This window comes from Pipistrellus kuhlii, unplaced genomic scaffold (genome assembly GCF_014108245.1).
Source record: "Pipistrellus kuhlii isolate mPipKuh1 unplaced genomic scaffold, mPipKuh1.p scaffold_m20_p_39, whole genome shotgun sequence".
Lineage (NCBI taxonomy): Eukaryota > Metazoa > Chordata > Mammalia > Chiroptera > Vespertilionidae > Pipistrellus > Pipistrellus kuhlii.
Genome location: NW_023425539.1, coordinates 3158963 through 3175887, shown reverse-complemented (window position 1 = coordinate 3175887; position 16925 = coordinate 3158963). Strand labels below are relative to the sequence as shown.

The 16925-nt window shown below is 45.4% G+C and overlaps 1 protein-coding gene across 2 annotated transcripts; it reads right to left on the bottom strand.

Moving 5' to 3' along the window:
• Positions 1–10543: 10543 nt before the first annotated feature.
• ABHD15 (abhydrolase domain containing 15) lies at positions 10544–16669 on the bottom strand. Of its 2 annotated transcripts, XR_006739633.1 has the most exons (3): positions 15594–16669; positions 11320–13244; positions 10544–11083 (listed from the first exon to the last, which is right to left on the bottom strand). XR_006739633.1 is itself a non-coding variant. In XM_036408590.2 (2 exons), the coding sequence occupies exons 1-2, from the start codon at positions 16478–16480 to the stop codon at positions 12719–12721; spliced, it is 1413 nt and encodes a 470-aa protein (XP_036264483.1). In that variant the 5' UTR covers positions 16481–16669; the 3' UTR covers positions 10544–12718. The 2 variants fall into 2 exon arrangements, 1 of the variants encoding a protein (XP_036264483.1); XM_036408590.2 differs by having other exon boundaries at positions 10544–13244.
• Positions 16670–16925: the final 256 nt, after the last annotated feature.

The following is a 16925-nucleotide window of genomic DNA, read 5'->3' as shown; positions in this document are numbered from 1 at the left end:
TTGCTAAGGACCAAAACAGCCAAAAAAAGAATTACTGCTGAAGCATCTAAGTTTCTCCTAAACCCGTGGTTGGCAAACTGTAGCTTGCGAGCCACATGCGGCTCTTTGGTCCCTTGAGTGTGGCTCTTCCACAAAATACCACAGCCTGGGCGAGTCTATTTTGAAGAAGTGGTGTTAGAAGAAGCTTAAGTTTAAAAAACTTCGCTCTCAAAAAATAAATTTCAATCGTAGTACTGTTGATATTTGGCTCTCTTGACTAATGAGTTTGCCGACCACTGTACTAAACTATAAAATCAGTAAGAAATGGCCATGGGGAGAGACGGATATAGCATTGGCATGGGGCTTTCTCCCTTTAGCTGCCTCTTCTTACTTGCCCATAGTAAGTTCTTTGTGTACCTTCCATCCCTTCTGAGCCACTATTCAAGCAGAGATTTGGCTCAACACAGCAACCCTTTCCTAGGAGGTGTATGGTCTTTTGTTTTGTCCCATGCTCACAATGTGAAGTGTCTAGTGTGTGTTCAAGTCAGAAAATAATACATTTAAGGTATATAAGTAGGAATCTTCTATAATGATGGAAGAAGAGGTTTTTATTTCTTAGATAGAAAACTGCCTTCTCTAAGGAACAAAGCCAAAACTTGGACTGTCATCTTTGAGCTGCTTATCAAAATACAGACCATCATTAAAGACAATTTCTCTATTTTGTTTTCCCTCATCTAATATGATAGATAGTGCCCCAACCAGGTTCTAGCATTGCCTTTGAAAAGGCATTCACTCTTAGTTGTTAACTGGAAAATTTCCATCCTCAGATCCTTAAAAGAAGGAAGAGTGTGCTGTACACTTAGCAGACTTGCCTCTTGTATGCAAGGACTACTGATTGAAGTCTATTTTGCTGTGTGTCTGGTTATGTTGTCTGCACTTTTATGAAATCACTACAGTAGACTACATTGGAAATGACTATTTGTAAAGAAGTAAGTTTTATTAATCACTGTCTAGAAAAAGAAAGTGAAGCTGAGAACTCTTCCTTTATTGTATATTTATATTTTCTACTGAACTCTGGGAGCCCTATTGAAAGTCACATTGACTAATTTTTCCCTAGTTTATATTCAGACTTCCAAACGTTCACTAAAACAAGGGAAGGGAGAACCCACTTGGCCTATTGGTAGCCTTCAGAGCATAAGAAATATATAAATTAGTATGCACCTTATCTGCCTGTTGTGGGTTTTTAAAACTTGCACTTCCCACCTACCCCCCAAAATAGATGTTCTTTAAAGAAGAAAAAAAATGAAGAGATTACCTCTGGGGAGCCATTTACTATGTCACCATCACTGTTAACTGTTTCCCAGCTATCCTAACTGAAGTTTCAGAGATTTTTTTTGTGTGTGAATGCATCTGTGTTGGATTTATTTTGTTTTTAAATATCAAGAGATTCTCCTTTAAGTAGAGAAAAAGGTTAATACTCTCTGAAACCAGATACCCATTGGATATACTAATCTGAACATCTGTAGGTAGTTTGCCATGAAAAAGTGGAGAGAAGATGAGACTTCTGAATGAATGAAAAGGGTATCTTGATGCCCAAGAATTCCCCCCAAAGTACGGGTAATTCAACCTGCACAGTTTCCTTTTCACTCATAGTTTGTAGTAATTGTGAGTAAAAAATCATGTAATTATCTGTAAATATGTAGCTAACAAATTGACCTAGTTTCTGTATTATTTTGTTTTTGTACTAAAGTTTATAAGTCTGTGCCAGCTAGAGAGAAGTTGCTGTGATTGCCGATTGTGGTCCTAGCATCTAACCCTGAAACCATCCTAGGTGGCGTTTTTAGAATTAATGCTTAAATGTTGTTAAACAGGGGGAAATGAAGCTTAATCATTGGTCAGGTTTAAAATCTTTTGAAGTGAAGTCATTTTATTTAATATAATGATTACATGTCCTCAATCATGAATGAGGTAGGGAGCCTCCCTCCCCCAGTGGCCATGTTTACAGAAGTGTGTATTTGTCTATAAAGTGGAGAGTTTTAATGTTTATGTAAATTATGCAGGTAACATTATTGGGCTCTTTAGGCTGAATTTTCAAATGAAATGAACTATTCTTATTGCTGGCACATTGATCCCACTGCTGGAGCATTTTTCCTCTTTCCAGAATTAATTTGTTCCTATGCCATCACCCCCACTTACCCTTCCTCTGATATACCTGTAGTCCTAGCCCTAAGGTATTTAAGTCTGGAAACCATAGGCAAGGAAAATGCATTTTAAAAAAATCCATGAACCCTCATTTGTATGCTTTCAGCACTCATATGTTTCTATGGCAACTCCGAGGTCAGTGGAGTTTAGAAATGAGATACGTGTATACTCTTTGCTTTTGCATGGCTTGCTTTAGCATCAGAGGCACATTAGGGTCACTTGAAAGCATGAAGACCAGTTGTATGAGAACAGGTTTCTCTTAGTGGCACATTTTGCTTTTTCTGAGCCCTCAAATACATGCCTCAGCATGAACATTGTTGTTACTATAAATTGTACATGGTCATGGAGTGAGTTGTGTGATTTAAAAAGATGTTACTGCTTAATGTTTGCAGATTCTGGCTGAACCATGTGACTATTTGATACATATCAGACAAATGAAGGAAGGGGTTTTGGAACCCTTCTCACCCCTTTTTGTCATAGACAGGTATATTCGGTTTCATGCGTTGGCTGCCCCAGGTGCATTGCTGGACAGCTTTTTTGGTGCCCATTCCACATGTGCTTCCTTGCATTTCATATTATCACTGAAACCACCACCCCTTCTCCTCGTAGCATTTTATGTTACACATTTTATTCCACATTAAATGGGAATTGTGCCTACTAAAAGTGCCCCTGTAATTAATGACATACACATGCCCTAAAATCTAAGCCAGAGTCACAAGGTAGGAATTTAAAAAAAAAAAAAAAAAAAAAAGTCCACTTGAGGCCAGTAATTTATCTGACAAAGTATTTTACCACATTATCTTGACACTTGATATATGAGCCTATTAGGAGTGGCAGGTGGTTTCATAGAGCAAAATCCGAGTGGAGAGGGATATGTAAGGTATCTATTAAGAGATAATTTTGTTCTTATTTTACCTTCCCTTTTATGCTCCTTCTCTACGAGGTTACAAAAAGTTAATTCTCCAAATTTATTTTATTTTTTATCTTTTAGGGAAATTTTTATAAAATCAATCGTCTGATGTAAATAACATTTTAAAATACAGTGCACAATTTCCCCAGACTATACCAAGCTGATAATTTGTAAATGCTTTAGAGTTTTTTAAATTAACACTTGTGTTGCTAAATCCTATTTATGTAAGTCTGCTAAAATTTTTAACCCATTTGAAATTTCAGGCATTTAAATAATGGATGGGTTACTCTGAGCAATTTAGCTTTCAGAACCCCCTTGTTTTAGTATATGAAAAAGATCGCCTAATGCGCATTAATGAGGTTGGAGAGACTATGAGAAATATGTATAGTGTATATTTTAAAACAGCTTTGCTTGTATTGTGAAGATTTAAAAACAAACTTGAGATTTTTAACATAACTATTAACACAGTTTTAACATAAGTTATCCCACTGGGTTTAAGAGCATCTTGAATGTATAATCCTTTTTGTAACCCAGGTTGGTTTCTGCTTTTACCATTCATCCAAACATATTATTTATGTTTTTAATTTTATATACTCATTTCCCTTTGTTTTCCTCAACCAGCATGATTTTTTTGCACATGTATTGTAGAAATTTTTAAGAAGAAAAATTAATACATCATTTTCTCTGGGTTTTCTTCACTTCTCTCTTCCTTTCTACTAACCCCTCATCTTAAAGGCCATATCGCTCCATTTGCATTGTTTGTGCAAATGCCAGGGTTGGTTTTTATTTTTATTTTTGCTATTTACCTAAAATAAAATAAAAAAGAAAAATGCTTCAGTCAATTGCTTTTTTATTTAAAAAATAAAAAAGAAAAGAAAAAAAGCTGTAACCTTATCATTTCTGAGTAGACCATTGAGAGATGAATGCACACCTGTAATAGCCTAGGACCAGCTTTGGAGGCTAAAGGGAATAATTTAAGCAAGAGGTTTTTTTCTAGAAGTGGTATATATTATTTACAATCTCTTTTAGTTATTCCCACAAGTCAGGGGTCCAGATAAAATGAGGGTTAACAGCAAACTGATGTTATCATTGAGGTTCATCAATGAATTTGTACATTTCTAGTTCCCTTTGGTGAAGGGAAAAACGATGATTTTGCAAGACCTAGATTTTGGCTTGGTTTCTTGCCTCCTTTTTTGGCAGCCTACATCTTCTCATCTCCTGAAGCCCTTGAGCCTGTAGGGTTTTTGTAGTGGACGAAGGACTCATGGTCTTCTAAAACTGGGACTGATTTTTGTGTGTGCGAGAGAGATTAGCATCTTGAAAGTGATGTTCTCCCACTTTACCGATGACTAATTTCAAATACACACAGTCCTCAAATTTTTCGGACCAAACAGATGCCCACAGTGGAGGCTTACCGAGGGTTGCAATGGGGAAGAAGCCTCTCCCTCACTGTCAGCACCAGCTGGTACAGGTGTGCATTTTCCTTTTGGTAGAAATGGTCCACAGCACTAACTGGTAAGGCTTATGTACAGTATATTGTCAGTATTCTTCTGGTTCAACATACCTTATAGCTCATATATAACCTGTATTAATTGTATAGATTGTGCATTTAAAGCTGTTACCAAGTTGTCAGAACTTAAGAGCGAAACAAGGTCATATGTAATATTTTGTTTGTAAGTATCCTTTGTATCATAGCAAAGGAAATGTTTAAAAAATGAACTGTAATAAAGTAATTTTAGTACACAGAGTGTCTGCGCAATTGTTTTAAAGTAATTTAATGCCCATAAAATAAAGTGTAATTACTGGATCTCGGGTACTATGCTGGATATTGAGGTTATAAAAATGAATAAGAAGCTGTCCGGTGTGACTCAGTGGTTGAGTGTCACCTATGAACCAGGAGGTCATAGATTTACAATCAGGGCACAAGCACAAGTTTCAGGCTTGACCCCCGGTAGGGGGCATGCAGGAGGCAACTGATTAATGATTCTCATCATTGATGTTTCTCTCCTCCTCCTCCTTCCTCCCTCCCTCCCTGAAGTCAATAAAAATACATTTTTTAAACGAGTAAGATATTGGAAAGAATAAAATCTCTGATACAGACATGAACTCTCTAATTGCTTGAAGTCTGTTTGTCCAGAGGGTGAAGCAGCCTATAATAGTTTGATGCAGGTCCTTAAGTTTTATATAGACCCATTTGTGGTCCACATAACTACAAGTCACAGGTCTTGGACGTTGTACAAAGCTTCAAAAGGAGGCTTCATCTGGACTTATCTTACCAGATTTGAAAATCATCCCATTTTAGCCCTATATGGAGTAGATTATCTAATCCAGTTCCTTAGGTTAAAACAGTGTTTAAGTGACATTTTTGTCAGAAGGCTAATGAATAATTAAGAGGGATTTCATGGACTTGGGTTTTTATATATATGTTTTTAAGTGTGTTCTTATTTTAGAGAGAAAGGGGAGAGAAACATAGATTAGAGAAACACTGATCAGTTGCCCCACACACTACTACTGGGCATTGAGCCCGAAATCTGGGCAAATGCCCTAACTGGGAATAGAACTGTGACTTCCTGGTTCATGGGTAGATGCTCAACCATTGATCCACACCACCAGGCTTAGTATAGTTTCTTAACTCCCAGAATGTTGATATTGAGCTATTTTGAGAATAACATTTATTTAGTGTTTCGTTTGCCTAGGTCAAACAACTATGTGGCAGAGCCAAGATTAGTTCCCAGGCCTATCTTCAGCATTTCCAGCATCCCATCTTGAATTTGGATTAATTCAAAAAAGATTTACAAAACAAGATTTCTTTCTGCTTAACCACCACCCCCCCAACCCCACCCCAATTGGGCTCTTCAGTGGAAGGAGAGCATTAGAAAACATCTGCTTCTAGCTTGTATGGATCCTGTGTCAACAACACAAAACAAATGTCATTGGCTAAACACACCAAAGATGTTCTGAGTTATGCTCAGGGTTTAGAGCCTATCCTACTGGACTAGAAGAAATGTGAACACAAAGTTACTACCGTGGTCAGCTTAGCTCCACAGCCCCAGTGGTTATAAGCCAGTGCTGTCACCTGCATCTCAGTGATGCCAGCTGCAGAGCCAGGGTTCTCTACACGTCGTCGGCAATTTGTGACTTTAATTGCTACTATATTTTCAGATACTTGTGTGTGTGGTTTTTTTATATTTTTATTTCAGAGAGGAAGAGAGAGAGAAAAATCAATGATGAGAGAGAATCATTGATTGGCTGCCTCCTGCACACCTCACACTGAGGATTGAGCCTGCAGTCTGGGCATGTGCCCTGACCAGGAATCAAACCGTGACTGTTTTATAGGTGGACACTCAACCACTGAGCCAGGCTGACTGGGCCAAATACTTGTTCTTAATGGATAGAGGGAGACAGAATTGCTAAGGGTATGCAACTATACAATTTCGGCCTGTCATTTATAATGTATATAGCTCTCCCATGGAATTGTACACTCCAGCAGCTATCCTTTTCCCTTTTGTTATCCTTTATATTATGAAGAATAAAATTAGCATTAATTACTGTCATCTCAGCCAGTGATTAAGAAAAGGCAAATAGCCGAAACCGGTTTGGCTCAATGGATAGAGCGTCAGCCTGCGGACTGAAGGGTCCCAGGTTCGATTCCGGTCAAGGGCATGTACCATGGTTGCAGGCACATCCCCAGTAGGGGGTGTGCAAGAGGCAGCTGATAGATGTTTCTATCCCTCTTCCTCTCTGTAAAATAAATAAATCAATAAAATATATATATTTTTTTTAAAAAGGCAAATAAGTATGACATAAAGAGCAGTGGTTTGGCTTCTGTCTTTATCCCCACCATACTAATTGTGAGATCTTGAAAGTCACATCATCTCTGAAACTTCATCTATGAAAAATAGGAAAACAGATGATGCTTGCCTGGAACAAATGTAGTGTGAAAACTATTAGCCACCATAACATGATTATCAGAGTGCATGCAGGTGTTTGGAATTGCAGATTTTGGCTTCAGTTGGGCAAACCAGGAGCTGGACTGTGAGCCTCAAAGTGTGCTGCTCTCCCAGGCTCTTTCCAACCTTGCAGTGGAATTAATAATGAACTTCTTGGCCTTATAAGAATTAGATAATTCCAATCTGAAAGCAAATGCCACCTCATCAGAGAGGTCTTTGAGCTCCATTGAGTTAAATAGACGTGGAGAATGGGATCTACCTGTTTCTACTATCTCATCCTAAAGACCTCCTAAATTAAGGCCTATTCGGTCTCTGTCTTTTCATACAGAACAACTCAAAGTAACGTTCCCAAGGACATAGGAGTCACTGGTGATGAAGTACAAACTGGAACCCACATCTCCAAACTCCTTCCTTTCTCATCAATACACAAATTGCTAATTGTCCACTGGAAAATCTCTCTACGTAGGTACCTTTGATGATCAGGGAATTTTGAGCCTGCTGGGAAATTATTAGCTCAGAACAGGAGGCCTGGTTGTTGATTAAACAGAGCTGCCACCGGTTAGCGTTAGGGGACACAAGGCTAGATCTACAGAAGTGAAGCAACAACCAGTGAAAAGAGAATGTTAGCTCCACAGGTAGGTAAGCATGCTCAGTACACAGAGGACTTAAAGAGATAAACCACGTTTGTTTCTGGAGATTTAAAAAATAATGACATTCCATTGTTGCAGGGAGACTGCAGTTTATTTACTATTCAGAAGCAAACAAGATGGAGAGATTTTTGTTCAACCATACTAGTGATGAACCCTACAATAAGGTATTTCCTTATTACATGTTTTGTGTTTGTGTCTTTTATTGGTTTAATGAAGTTCCACTTTTTCTTCAAGTTATTGCTCTTCCTGAACACTTTAGAGCATAATTATTGGGTATCTTAACATCCTCTGGTCACTTTGGCAGGGTTATTTTTATTAAGGTCTTTGTCATTTCCCAACTCCTAGGTCTGTGATCTCATGATCCTCAGACCCAAAATTCAACCAGAACTCTTTACAACCCACTCTGAGCACTATTTTAACTCACCAACTCTCAAATGAGAAGACAGCTTATATGTAACTTAGGCCACCTTATTTCTTGGCACATGTCCCCTCTATAATGCATGCCAAGTGGCAGTCTAGTTTGTTTATCCCACACCTGATGTGGAACTTACTGCTTCCTGAGGCATACATCCCATATCCGGGCATTCGGATGTTCTCCAGATACAACTCATCTCATCTCTACCAACCGTGGTAACTAGTGAGTACCATTTCTGATGCCATCCTTTGTGGTTTGGCTGACGGTTCACAAAAATACTTTTATTGGCATTGTATCCGGTCAGAACTGCCAAAGTGGCCAAGTGTGCCTGCTTGTTTAAGCAAGGAGAGGAATTCATGCTAAAGTTCATTTGTAAAGAAAGAGCTTGGCATTACTAAGAGCAACTGACACAAAGGATCTTGTGGTCTGCACGGAAGGTGAGGACCGAGGAGCTGCTGTGTCCGGGTGGTTTGAGGTTTTATATATAAAGGCAAGATAACACTTCCTGTCTCATGACCTCTTTTCTAACAATACTCAAGCCTCAAGTCTTAGAAAGGATATCTTCATTCAAAACAGAAATGATGTCTTCTCAGAATGACGTTTTTGTGCTTTGTTTTTTATACCTTTGACTCCAGCCAAGCCACCCCAGAAGCCTGTGCATAAATACATAAAATAAACACTAAGTCTTGAAGAGAGTTAAATTATAGTTTAGCAGTCTTCGGTATCAGGTCAGAACTTAGTAGAACTCAAACCTTCAGAGGCAGTTGTCTGCTTCCTGCATCTTGATACAATGAGCAGAGACAGAGGATTCCATCTCTACTTCTGAGATAATGCCTCATTTAAATCAGTGGGGTCTTCTTTCTTATCATTTGTGTTTTTAAATATATTTTATTGATTTTTTACAGGAGGAAGGGAGAGGGATAGAAAGTCAGAAACATCGATGAGAGAGAAACATCCATCAACTGCCTCCTGCACACTCCCTACTGGGGATGTGCCCGCAATCAAGGTACAGGCCCTTGAATCGGACCTGGTCCCTTCAGTCCGCAGGCCGAGGCTCTATCCACTGAGCCAAACCAGTTAGGGCTTTCTTATCATTTGAAGGTGTTCAAAAATAAAGAAAAGACCAGAAGGGTGTCAAGCAATTGAATGAGGCCTGAGAGGATTGCTAAAGCCTTGCTACCTGGAAAGCTTCAACTCGGCAGTCCTTTGGGTTTTGTATTGTTATGTTTGTTTCTTGCTTTCTCAAACTCATAAGTTGTCATTTTGTTCAAGGGCCACACATTCTGTCAAAATAATGTGTCTGGGGTTCCTCAAGCTGGTTTCATATAATTAGCCATTAACCAAAGCAGAGCCATTTGGGTGATTCCTTTATCATGAGACTGAAGGACAAGGTCACCCAAACCTGTTTGAACAGGAACTATACTTTCTTGGCAAAAGTGAGCTGAAAAGCAGTGATGTCGGCAAGCTGCAGAGGAGAGATAAGCAGCTTCCTGAGATAGGCTATGAGCACATCTAGCACAAGGGAATGGAGAAATACTTCAGGGTTTAGGTCAGTGATTTTTTAACCTCTGTGCCGCAAGAAATTTCTAAAATGTGCAATACCCTCCTCTTTAGTCAGAGGCACTGACCTCTATTCCCTTCAGCTGTCAAATTATTTTTAATTTAAACAAAATATTTTTGTATTGATTTTTTACAGAGAGGAAGGTAAAGGAATAGAGAGTTAGAAACATCGATGAGAGAGAGACATCGATCAGCTGCCTCCTGCACAACCCCTACTGGAGATGTGCCCGCAACCAATGTACATGCCCTTAATCGGAATCGAACCTGGGACCTTTCAGTCCGCAGGCCGATGCTCTATCCACTGAGCCAAACCAGTTTCGGCTCAGCTGTCAAATTAAAAAGTGACAACAACCAACACAACAATAGCTGTCTGGTGTGAATGTTGTGTCTTGAACCGTAAGTACAGAGGTCATAAAACAAAGTTGCATCTTATTGGTCATGTTGTATAATAAGTTTGCATCTGATTGGTTAATTCTTGGTACCAGAAATCTTTATATACAAGTATAGGCACCTGATTTTTTTTTTTTTAAATCACTTTGGAGCAAAAAGGGTAGATAATTAGTATTATTAGTTTTGTAAATCAATCAAAATCATACCAATTTTTTTTGATTCATCAAAAATATATTTTTGGTGTGCTGCAGAATTTTAATGATTAGTCTATGTGTGCTGTGAGATGAAAATTGAAAAATTGAAAATTGCTGATTTAGGTCATTAGGAATGTGGGTCTCAGGGAATTAACGGAGCCTGGACCAGAGCTGTCCTGCCTATCTGAGGGCTGAAGGCTTTAGACAGTGTCTGTCTGTCTCTCTCTCTCTCTCTCTCTCTCTCTCTCTCTCTCTCTCTCCATATATATATATATATATTTTTTTTTTTTTTCTTTCTCCCTGCAGACTTTCCTATAAAAGGAAAGGGAAATACCATGACTTCTCAAAAGGCTATTATTATCTTAAAGAACCAGAGTTCTGGGGTACCTGGCAATACAGATTTAGACCTTGGAGGCCATTTAAGCCAGAAACAGGGCTGTTTCAAACCAATGGGCTGCTTCCCATTTTGCAGTCAGTTTGGAGTGACTTCATATGGGACTGTGGGCCCCTAATTAACTGAAATTCCAATTGTACCCGATGTTGGGGGTGAGGGGGCTGATGTCAGCCGTTCTCCTGCACCCAGCCTCACAAGGTTGTTAATCAGCGGTGAACGGCCTCTTTAGATATCAGTTCCTTGTTATTCCTCCTGCTCAGAAACAGTGAAAGACTTTAGATGAGTGTGCAGAGGAGCAAGACATGGGAAAGGAGGGAGGGCATTTTTTTTTTTTCATGACAGGAGAATGTGCCTTAGACAATTGAATGTTGTTTAGATTCTTGGATAGTTCAGAGTTTCTTATTTGATCTAGAAGAATAAGGCTTAAGATTATCCAAACCTGCCCTGACCGGTTTGGCTCAGTGGATAGAGCATCGGCCTGCAGTCTCAAGGATCCCAGGTTCAATTACGGTCAAGGGCATGTACCTTGGCTGTGGGCACATTCCCAGTGGGGGGGTGCAGGAGGCAGCTGATTGATATTTCTCTCTCATCAATGTTTCTAACTCTATCCCTCTCCCTTCCTCTCTGTAAAAAAAAAAAAATCAATAAAATATATTAAGAAAATATTATTCAAACCTGAAATCATGGCCCCAGAAGTCATTGTCTTAGGACATGGCTTCAATAAATATCTCTTCTCTTTAAACTTGCTTTGCTGTTTATGAGGCAAAGATGAAGCTTCCAGTCAAAACAGATGCCCGCTTTCTCAATGACGAAGTTAAATAAAACTTCAGGACAAAGCTCTTAGCAGCACATGGAATCAGATGTCCTGCTGTATTGTTTAAGGGTCTAACAACCCAAAGCGGGACACGTGGGTCACTGTGTACAATACCTTACGTCACACCACTGGTCTTCAGCATTATTCCTCATACAACAAACACCCCACTCAGCTTCCTCTGCATCTACATGAATGGCCTTTGGAATAATTGAGCAGAAAAAGCATGGTAGTGTGAAATATTTATAAATTACTGATTCAGTTCTAGCCAACATCTTGGAACTTTTTGTTTTCCCTGGTCCCAGACGTTTCTTCAGGTTCTGGAGATGTAGAGGCTGATAGTAAAGAGGGCGGCTAACCAGACAACACCTAAGATTTGAGGTTTATACTTTTCACCACTTAGAGAAAGCCCACGTCCCAAGAGAAAAGCAGCTCTGGCCAGAGCTCTCTGGAGTGACAATCCCCAGAAATGGTACCGGAGGGAGCAGCTAACGTGCCTGAGAGTCTGGCTTCTTGAGCCATGGTCTAGTAGACTGTGTTCGAGGACTTCCTGTTCCTAAAATCATCCTTGGGGTCTGTCCAGTGGGCCTTGAGGTCCTAGGCTGAAGCCTCAGATCAGCTCCATTCCCCATGGAAACTTGCAGGAGACGGGCCTCAGTATTCCAGACTGGCATTCACAGTCTCTCCCTTGTGGCTCTTCCTGACCCCGGCTCAGCACTGCACTCGGGGCCTCTGCCACCTTTCTCAGCGGCTCTTCAAGGCCTCATCCACAACCTGCATGAAGTGAGCAGGGTGCCACAACCACAGAATGAAATGAGGGAAGTGGGACCGAGACTCAGACTTCCTGTCCTCGCTACAGAAGTGGCTTCAGCGTGAGCATCAGGGTCACAAAGCTGATTATTCATGTGGGACAGAGCTGCCCAACGACACAGAAACTCATCTCCTTGCAGTCATTGCTGGCGGGAGAGCGTTTTCCTCTGAATCTGTGGGTTTAAAAGGTGCTAGTGTTTGGCTTTCGTGGTCGGTGACAAGAGACAATGACCAGGAACGTCCAGTTGCTGACCGGGATGAGCGGGAACGTGCTGAGCAGAGCCTGGGCAGGAGCTGTGCTCAGGGTCAAGTAAGTAGCAGCTAGCTGCGAGCTTCTCTCTCTCCACAGACCGGGAGAGAAGGAAGGGCTGAATCAGTGGCAAATTGCTGCAGCTGCTGGCCCCACTCAGCCCTCTGCTCCCCGCGCAGGATGGCGTGTTCTGCCACCGGGTCTCACCTGGTGTACGATCGCTTCCAGCTGAAGATCTCATCCAGGCTGGAAGAGGAAGAGGCCTCCCGCTTCTGCAGGGTTCCCCAGCGACGCCGGCCGCCGAGGAACGAGCCCCGGTGCTTGCTCAGCCCTTTCATCCTCTCTTCTGTTCGGAAGAAGTCCGTCAAGGCCCGGAAGGACTCCAGGATGACCTCGTGGCTCCACGCGGGCAGGGAGTCCTGGCGCAGGAAGCCGCAGTGGCCGCCGTGGCGGCTGAGCAGGAGGAAGAAGTAGGGGTTGCTGCGGAAGAGTTCGGTGGGCAGGAAGTGGTCTAGGGGCCCACACACGGGGTCGTCGGCGCTGAGGATACACAGCACCGGTACGGCCGCCTCGTCCACGTCCCGGAGGGGGTCGTTGTGGTCCCAGTAGGCGTCCCAGCTGATGGGGAAGCTCTTGGTGTGGCAGAAGAGGGTCTCCTCAAACTCTCGCAGGGAGCGGCTCTTGAACAGCTTGTGGGTGTCCACTGTGTCCTCCAGGGCCGTGATGTACCTGGTGGCAAGAAGGTGGACAGGGAAGGTAGCAAAGAGAGGGGAGAATTAGAAAGCAAATCAACAAATTGGAAGCTCACAAGCCAGATTCTGACCACAGAGGCTTTCTTTGGCCATATAATGTTTTTAAAAATGTCCATTTCATTGTCATCATTTGAAATGCAGCTATCAGCCCGGTGGATGTGGTTCAGTGGTTGAGCATCAACCTATGAACCAGGAGGTAACCGTTCAATTCCCGGTCAGGGCACAGGTCCGGGTTGTGGGCTGGATCCCCAGTGTGGGGCGTGCAGGAGGCAGTCGATCAATGATTCTCATCATTGGTGTTTCTGTCTCTCTCCTCCCTTCCTCTCTGAAATCAGTAAAATATATTTTAAATAATAAATAAAAAGCAGCCAAAACCAGTTTGGCTCAGTGGTAGAGTGTTGGTCTGCGGACTGAAAGGTCCCAGGTTCGATTCCGGTCTAGGGCATGTACATTGGTTGCAGGCACATCCCCGGTAGGGGATGTGCAAGAGGCAGCTGGTCGATGTTTCTCTCTCATCGATGTTTCTAGCTCTCTATTTCTCTCTCCTCTCTGTAAAAAAATCAATAAAATATATATTTTTAAAAACAAAACAAAAATAAATAAAAAGCAGCTGTCAGGCTCCTTTAGACAAATGAGAAGATCTGGCGAGGTGGGCTGGCAGTCCTGAGGGCAACAATCGGTATTTCCTCCCTCCTGTGTCAGGTTCTTACCAAATCTGTCCCTCGTGGCATTGCCTGCCCAGCACAGGGGGAGGGGGGGCAGCATTTGACTGTATCCCTGCTGAGCTACAGGGACAATAGCTCTCCCCTCTGTGGGAACTGGTAATGAACTGCCACCTCCTGAACCCTCTTAGGATAACTCACTGGCTCGGACTATCTAAACCAGCAGGTTGCACCCCTATAATTAGCATTTTACTTTAGGGTGTATTGGTTTTTGTGTGTGTGTGTTAAAAGCCAATATGCTACCCAGATAATAATGACAGGTAAGGAGGGTGTGGAGGAGGTTTTCCTAGAGGGCTGGATGGCAGAGGCGTGACTGTAATTGATGGGAGCCTGAGAGCAACTTTTCTGGGGAAGAGGGACATCTCTGCTGCTGCCACCTCCCTGGGGAAGGCCTGGGGCCCCCGATGAGGAGGCCGGCATGGGCAGCTGAGACCTTTGAGGGTTCAATCCAGCAGTTGTCGGTTGAATTTGGATGTGTGTCTCCCGGAATCATTCAAAGATTTGCCCTGAGTCTTTCATCCCAAACTTCCAAGAGCAGGTTAGTTACTGAAGGCTCGGGTTTCCTCTCCACTTCACTCATTTTATCCTTCAGCTGGTGCTGGGGGGTGGGGGTGGGAAGGTGGGGGGTGGAAGCTGGCACTTAAGCCCCAGGAGAGCACCTTGCTCCTGGACTGCTCTGGAAGCTCTGGGTTGTCATGGCAGCCTGCTGTTACTCAGCTCAGGATTTGATTTCAGAACAGAAGGCAAAGCTCACTTCGATGGCCTCATTTCATGCATATGCGCACCTGGGGAGGGAGTTGTTATTAACTCCATTTAACTGACAGAACTGAGGCTCCAAGGAGATCGCTAATTTGCTGGAAATTCAGAGTTTGAACCCGTGACCTGCGCCCACATCTCGGGTCTTTCTGCCCCAGCACACTGTTATCCACATGTCTCTGACCTCATTCTGCCTCTCCTAGGGGAGCGATGGTGCAAGCCGCGGCCTGGTTAGTGCTGTGGGAATGTCACTTTCTCAGGGGAAAAGTCCCACCTATTTGCCTGATGATAGGGTAGAATGTTCTCTTTATGGAGTTTTTTTTTTAATTGTGTTTAAATATTTAAATTTTTGTCTTACGTATTGAGCACATAGGAATATGCAAAATATTTGTTGTGTCTAAAGATTTTAAACAAATACCTCCACATTGTTTTATTCCCGTCACCGCCACGCTCAAAGACTGTGAGGGAACATTGTGGACAGATAGCCAGCTGCAATCGCTTGCAGAGCCCTCTTTGCTGATTTGACAGGCTGCGGACTAAGCGGTACACGTCAGGCGCTGCCTGGGTCAGGGATGGGGCCCGCGCTCAGGTTGCTAGGACACGGCGAGGCTGTGTCGCGGCCCGGGGGGCCCAGGGCGGGAGGCCCTGCGGAGGATAAAGATGCTGACTGAGTCTTCCATGGCTTTTAACCCGGCTCCCGGCTCTCTCTAGCCTGGAGGGCTTGGGCAGCTGCAGTGTGTGAGGGCTTGGCCCACACTCAGGACCTGTCGAGTCCACACCGGGCAGAGCTGGGACTCGCTCTGCCCAAGACCCTGTTACCCCCGCCCTGTCTGCGGCCCGTTACACACCTGCTGAGGGCGATCTTCTGGTGGAGCAGGAAGCCCCGCTCGTAGGGCCAGGGCAGGCCGGCCTCAAACCACTCGCGGCAGCGCAGCACCGGGGAGATGCAGGCGGCCCCGGTCACGTAGCTGGAGGAGCCGCACTCGCCCAGGTAGGACAGCAGCAGCGCCGAGCCCGAGCCCTCGCTCACCGCGAACAGCGGCGCCGCGGGGTGTCGGAAGCGGATGTAGGTGACCGCCTCCTTGAGGTCGGAAGGGTCCCCGAAAGGCTGCAGCCGAGGGCTGGCCAGCGGGCAGCCGTGGTGGCCGCGGCGGTGGAAGATGACGGGGTAGTAGCCGCGCTCCAGGGCGAGCCGGCAGAGGCCCAGCACGTTGCGCGTGAGGCGCCCCCACGCGTTGGGGATCACCAGCAGCACCGCGGGGAGGCCCCCCGCGTGGGTGACCCGACGGCCCCGCGCGCACGGTCCCACCACCCAGTCCAGGGCCACCAGCCCGTTGTCCGCCAGCTGCAGGTACTCGCGGGCCAGCTCGGGGCCCGGCCCGGCGGGCAGCACGAAGTGGCGGAGGGTCTGCAGGTGGGGCCCCGAGAGCCAGGAGCGCGGGCCCGGCTCCAGCGCCGCCGAGCGCCGCAGGGCGCGCAGCAGGCACTGCGCCAGCGCCGACGGCTTGCAGAGGAGCCGGCAGCCGCCGGGCAGCGCCTCGCGCCCGGGGCCGAACCGGTCCGCGGGGCCTCCGCCGTCCGCCTCCTCCTCCTCGGCGTCCCGGACCCCGGTCCCCGGCGGGGTCCCGGCTCCGACGGCGCGCCTCCCTAGGCGCCGCAGCAGCCGGCGGGCCAGCAGGCCGAGCAGGGCGATCGCGGCCAGGAGCAGGGCGAGGGCGGCGCCCCACGGCGGCATGGCGAGGGGGAGAGGCCCCGCGGGCGGCGGCGGCGGCGGCGGGCGACCGGGCTGTCCCCTCTGTGGCTCCCCGCTCTGCCCGCGGCTCCGCCCGGCGGCGGCGGCGGCGCCCAGGGCCCTCCCGCGCGGGGGGGCGCGCTCCGGATTGGCCGCGGCCCCGGAGAGGCAGCCAGTTCGGGCCCGGCTCCCCTCGTCCGCCCCCCGCGCCCGCCCCCGGCCCTTTGTACAGCGATTGCGACAAGCGGAGCAGAGGGTGAAGGGAATCGAGGCCACGGAGAGGGACGGGGACGCGCCCGCCAGCCGGGAGGGAGCGGGGAGGGCAACGGGCCGAGGAATGGGGTGTTGGCGGCGGAGAAGTAGGGAGGCTCCGAGGCCAGGGCTTGGGGGACCGGGGTGAGCAGGAGTCCCTGTCCCGCGTCTCCGCGCCCCCGGGGGCCGCTGCTGG

What these genes read in the sequence shown, in the direction of transcription:
- ABHD15 (XM_036408590.2), bottom strand. Translation starts at nt 16,480, where the DNA reads ATGCCGCCGTGGGGCGCCGCCCTCGCCCTGCTCCTGGCCGCGATCGCC. An exon ending in CAGAAGATCGCCCTCAGCAG is followed by an intron (nt 13,245 to 15,593) that starts GTGTGTAACGGG and finishes TCTTGCCACCAG; the next exon opens with GTACATCACGGCCCTGGAGG.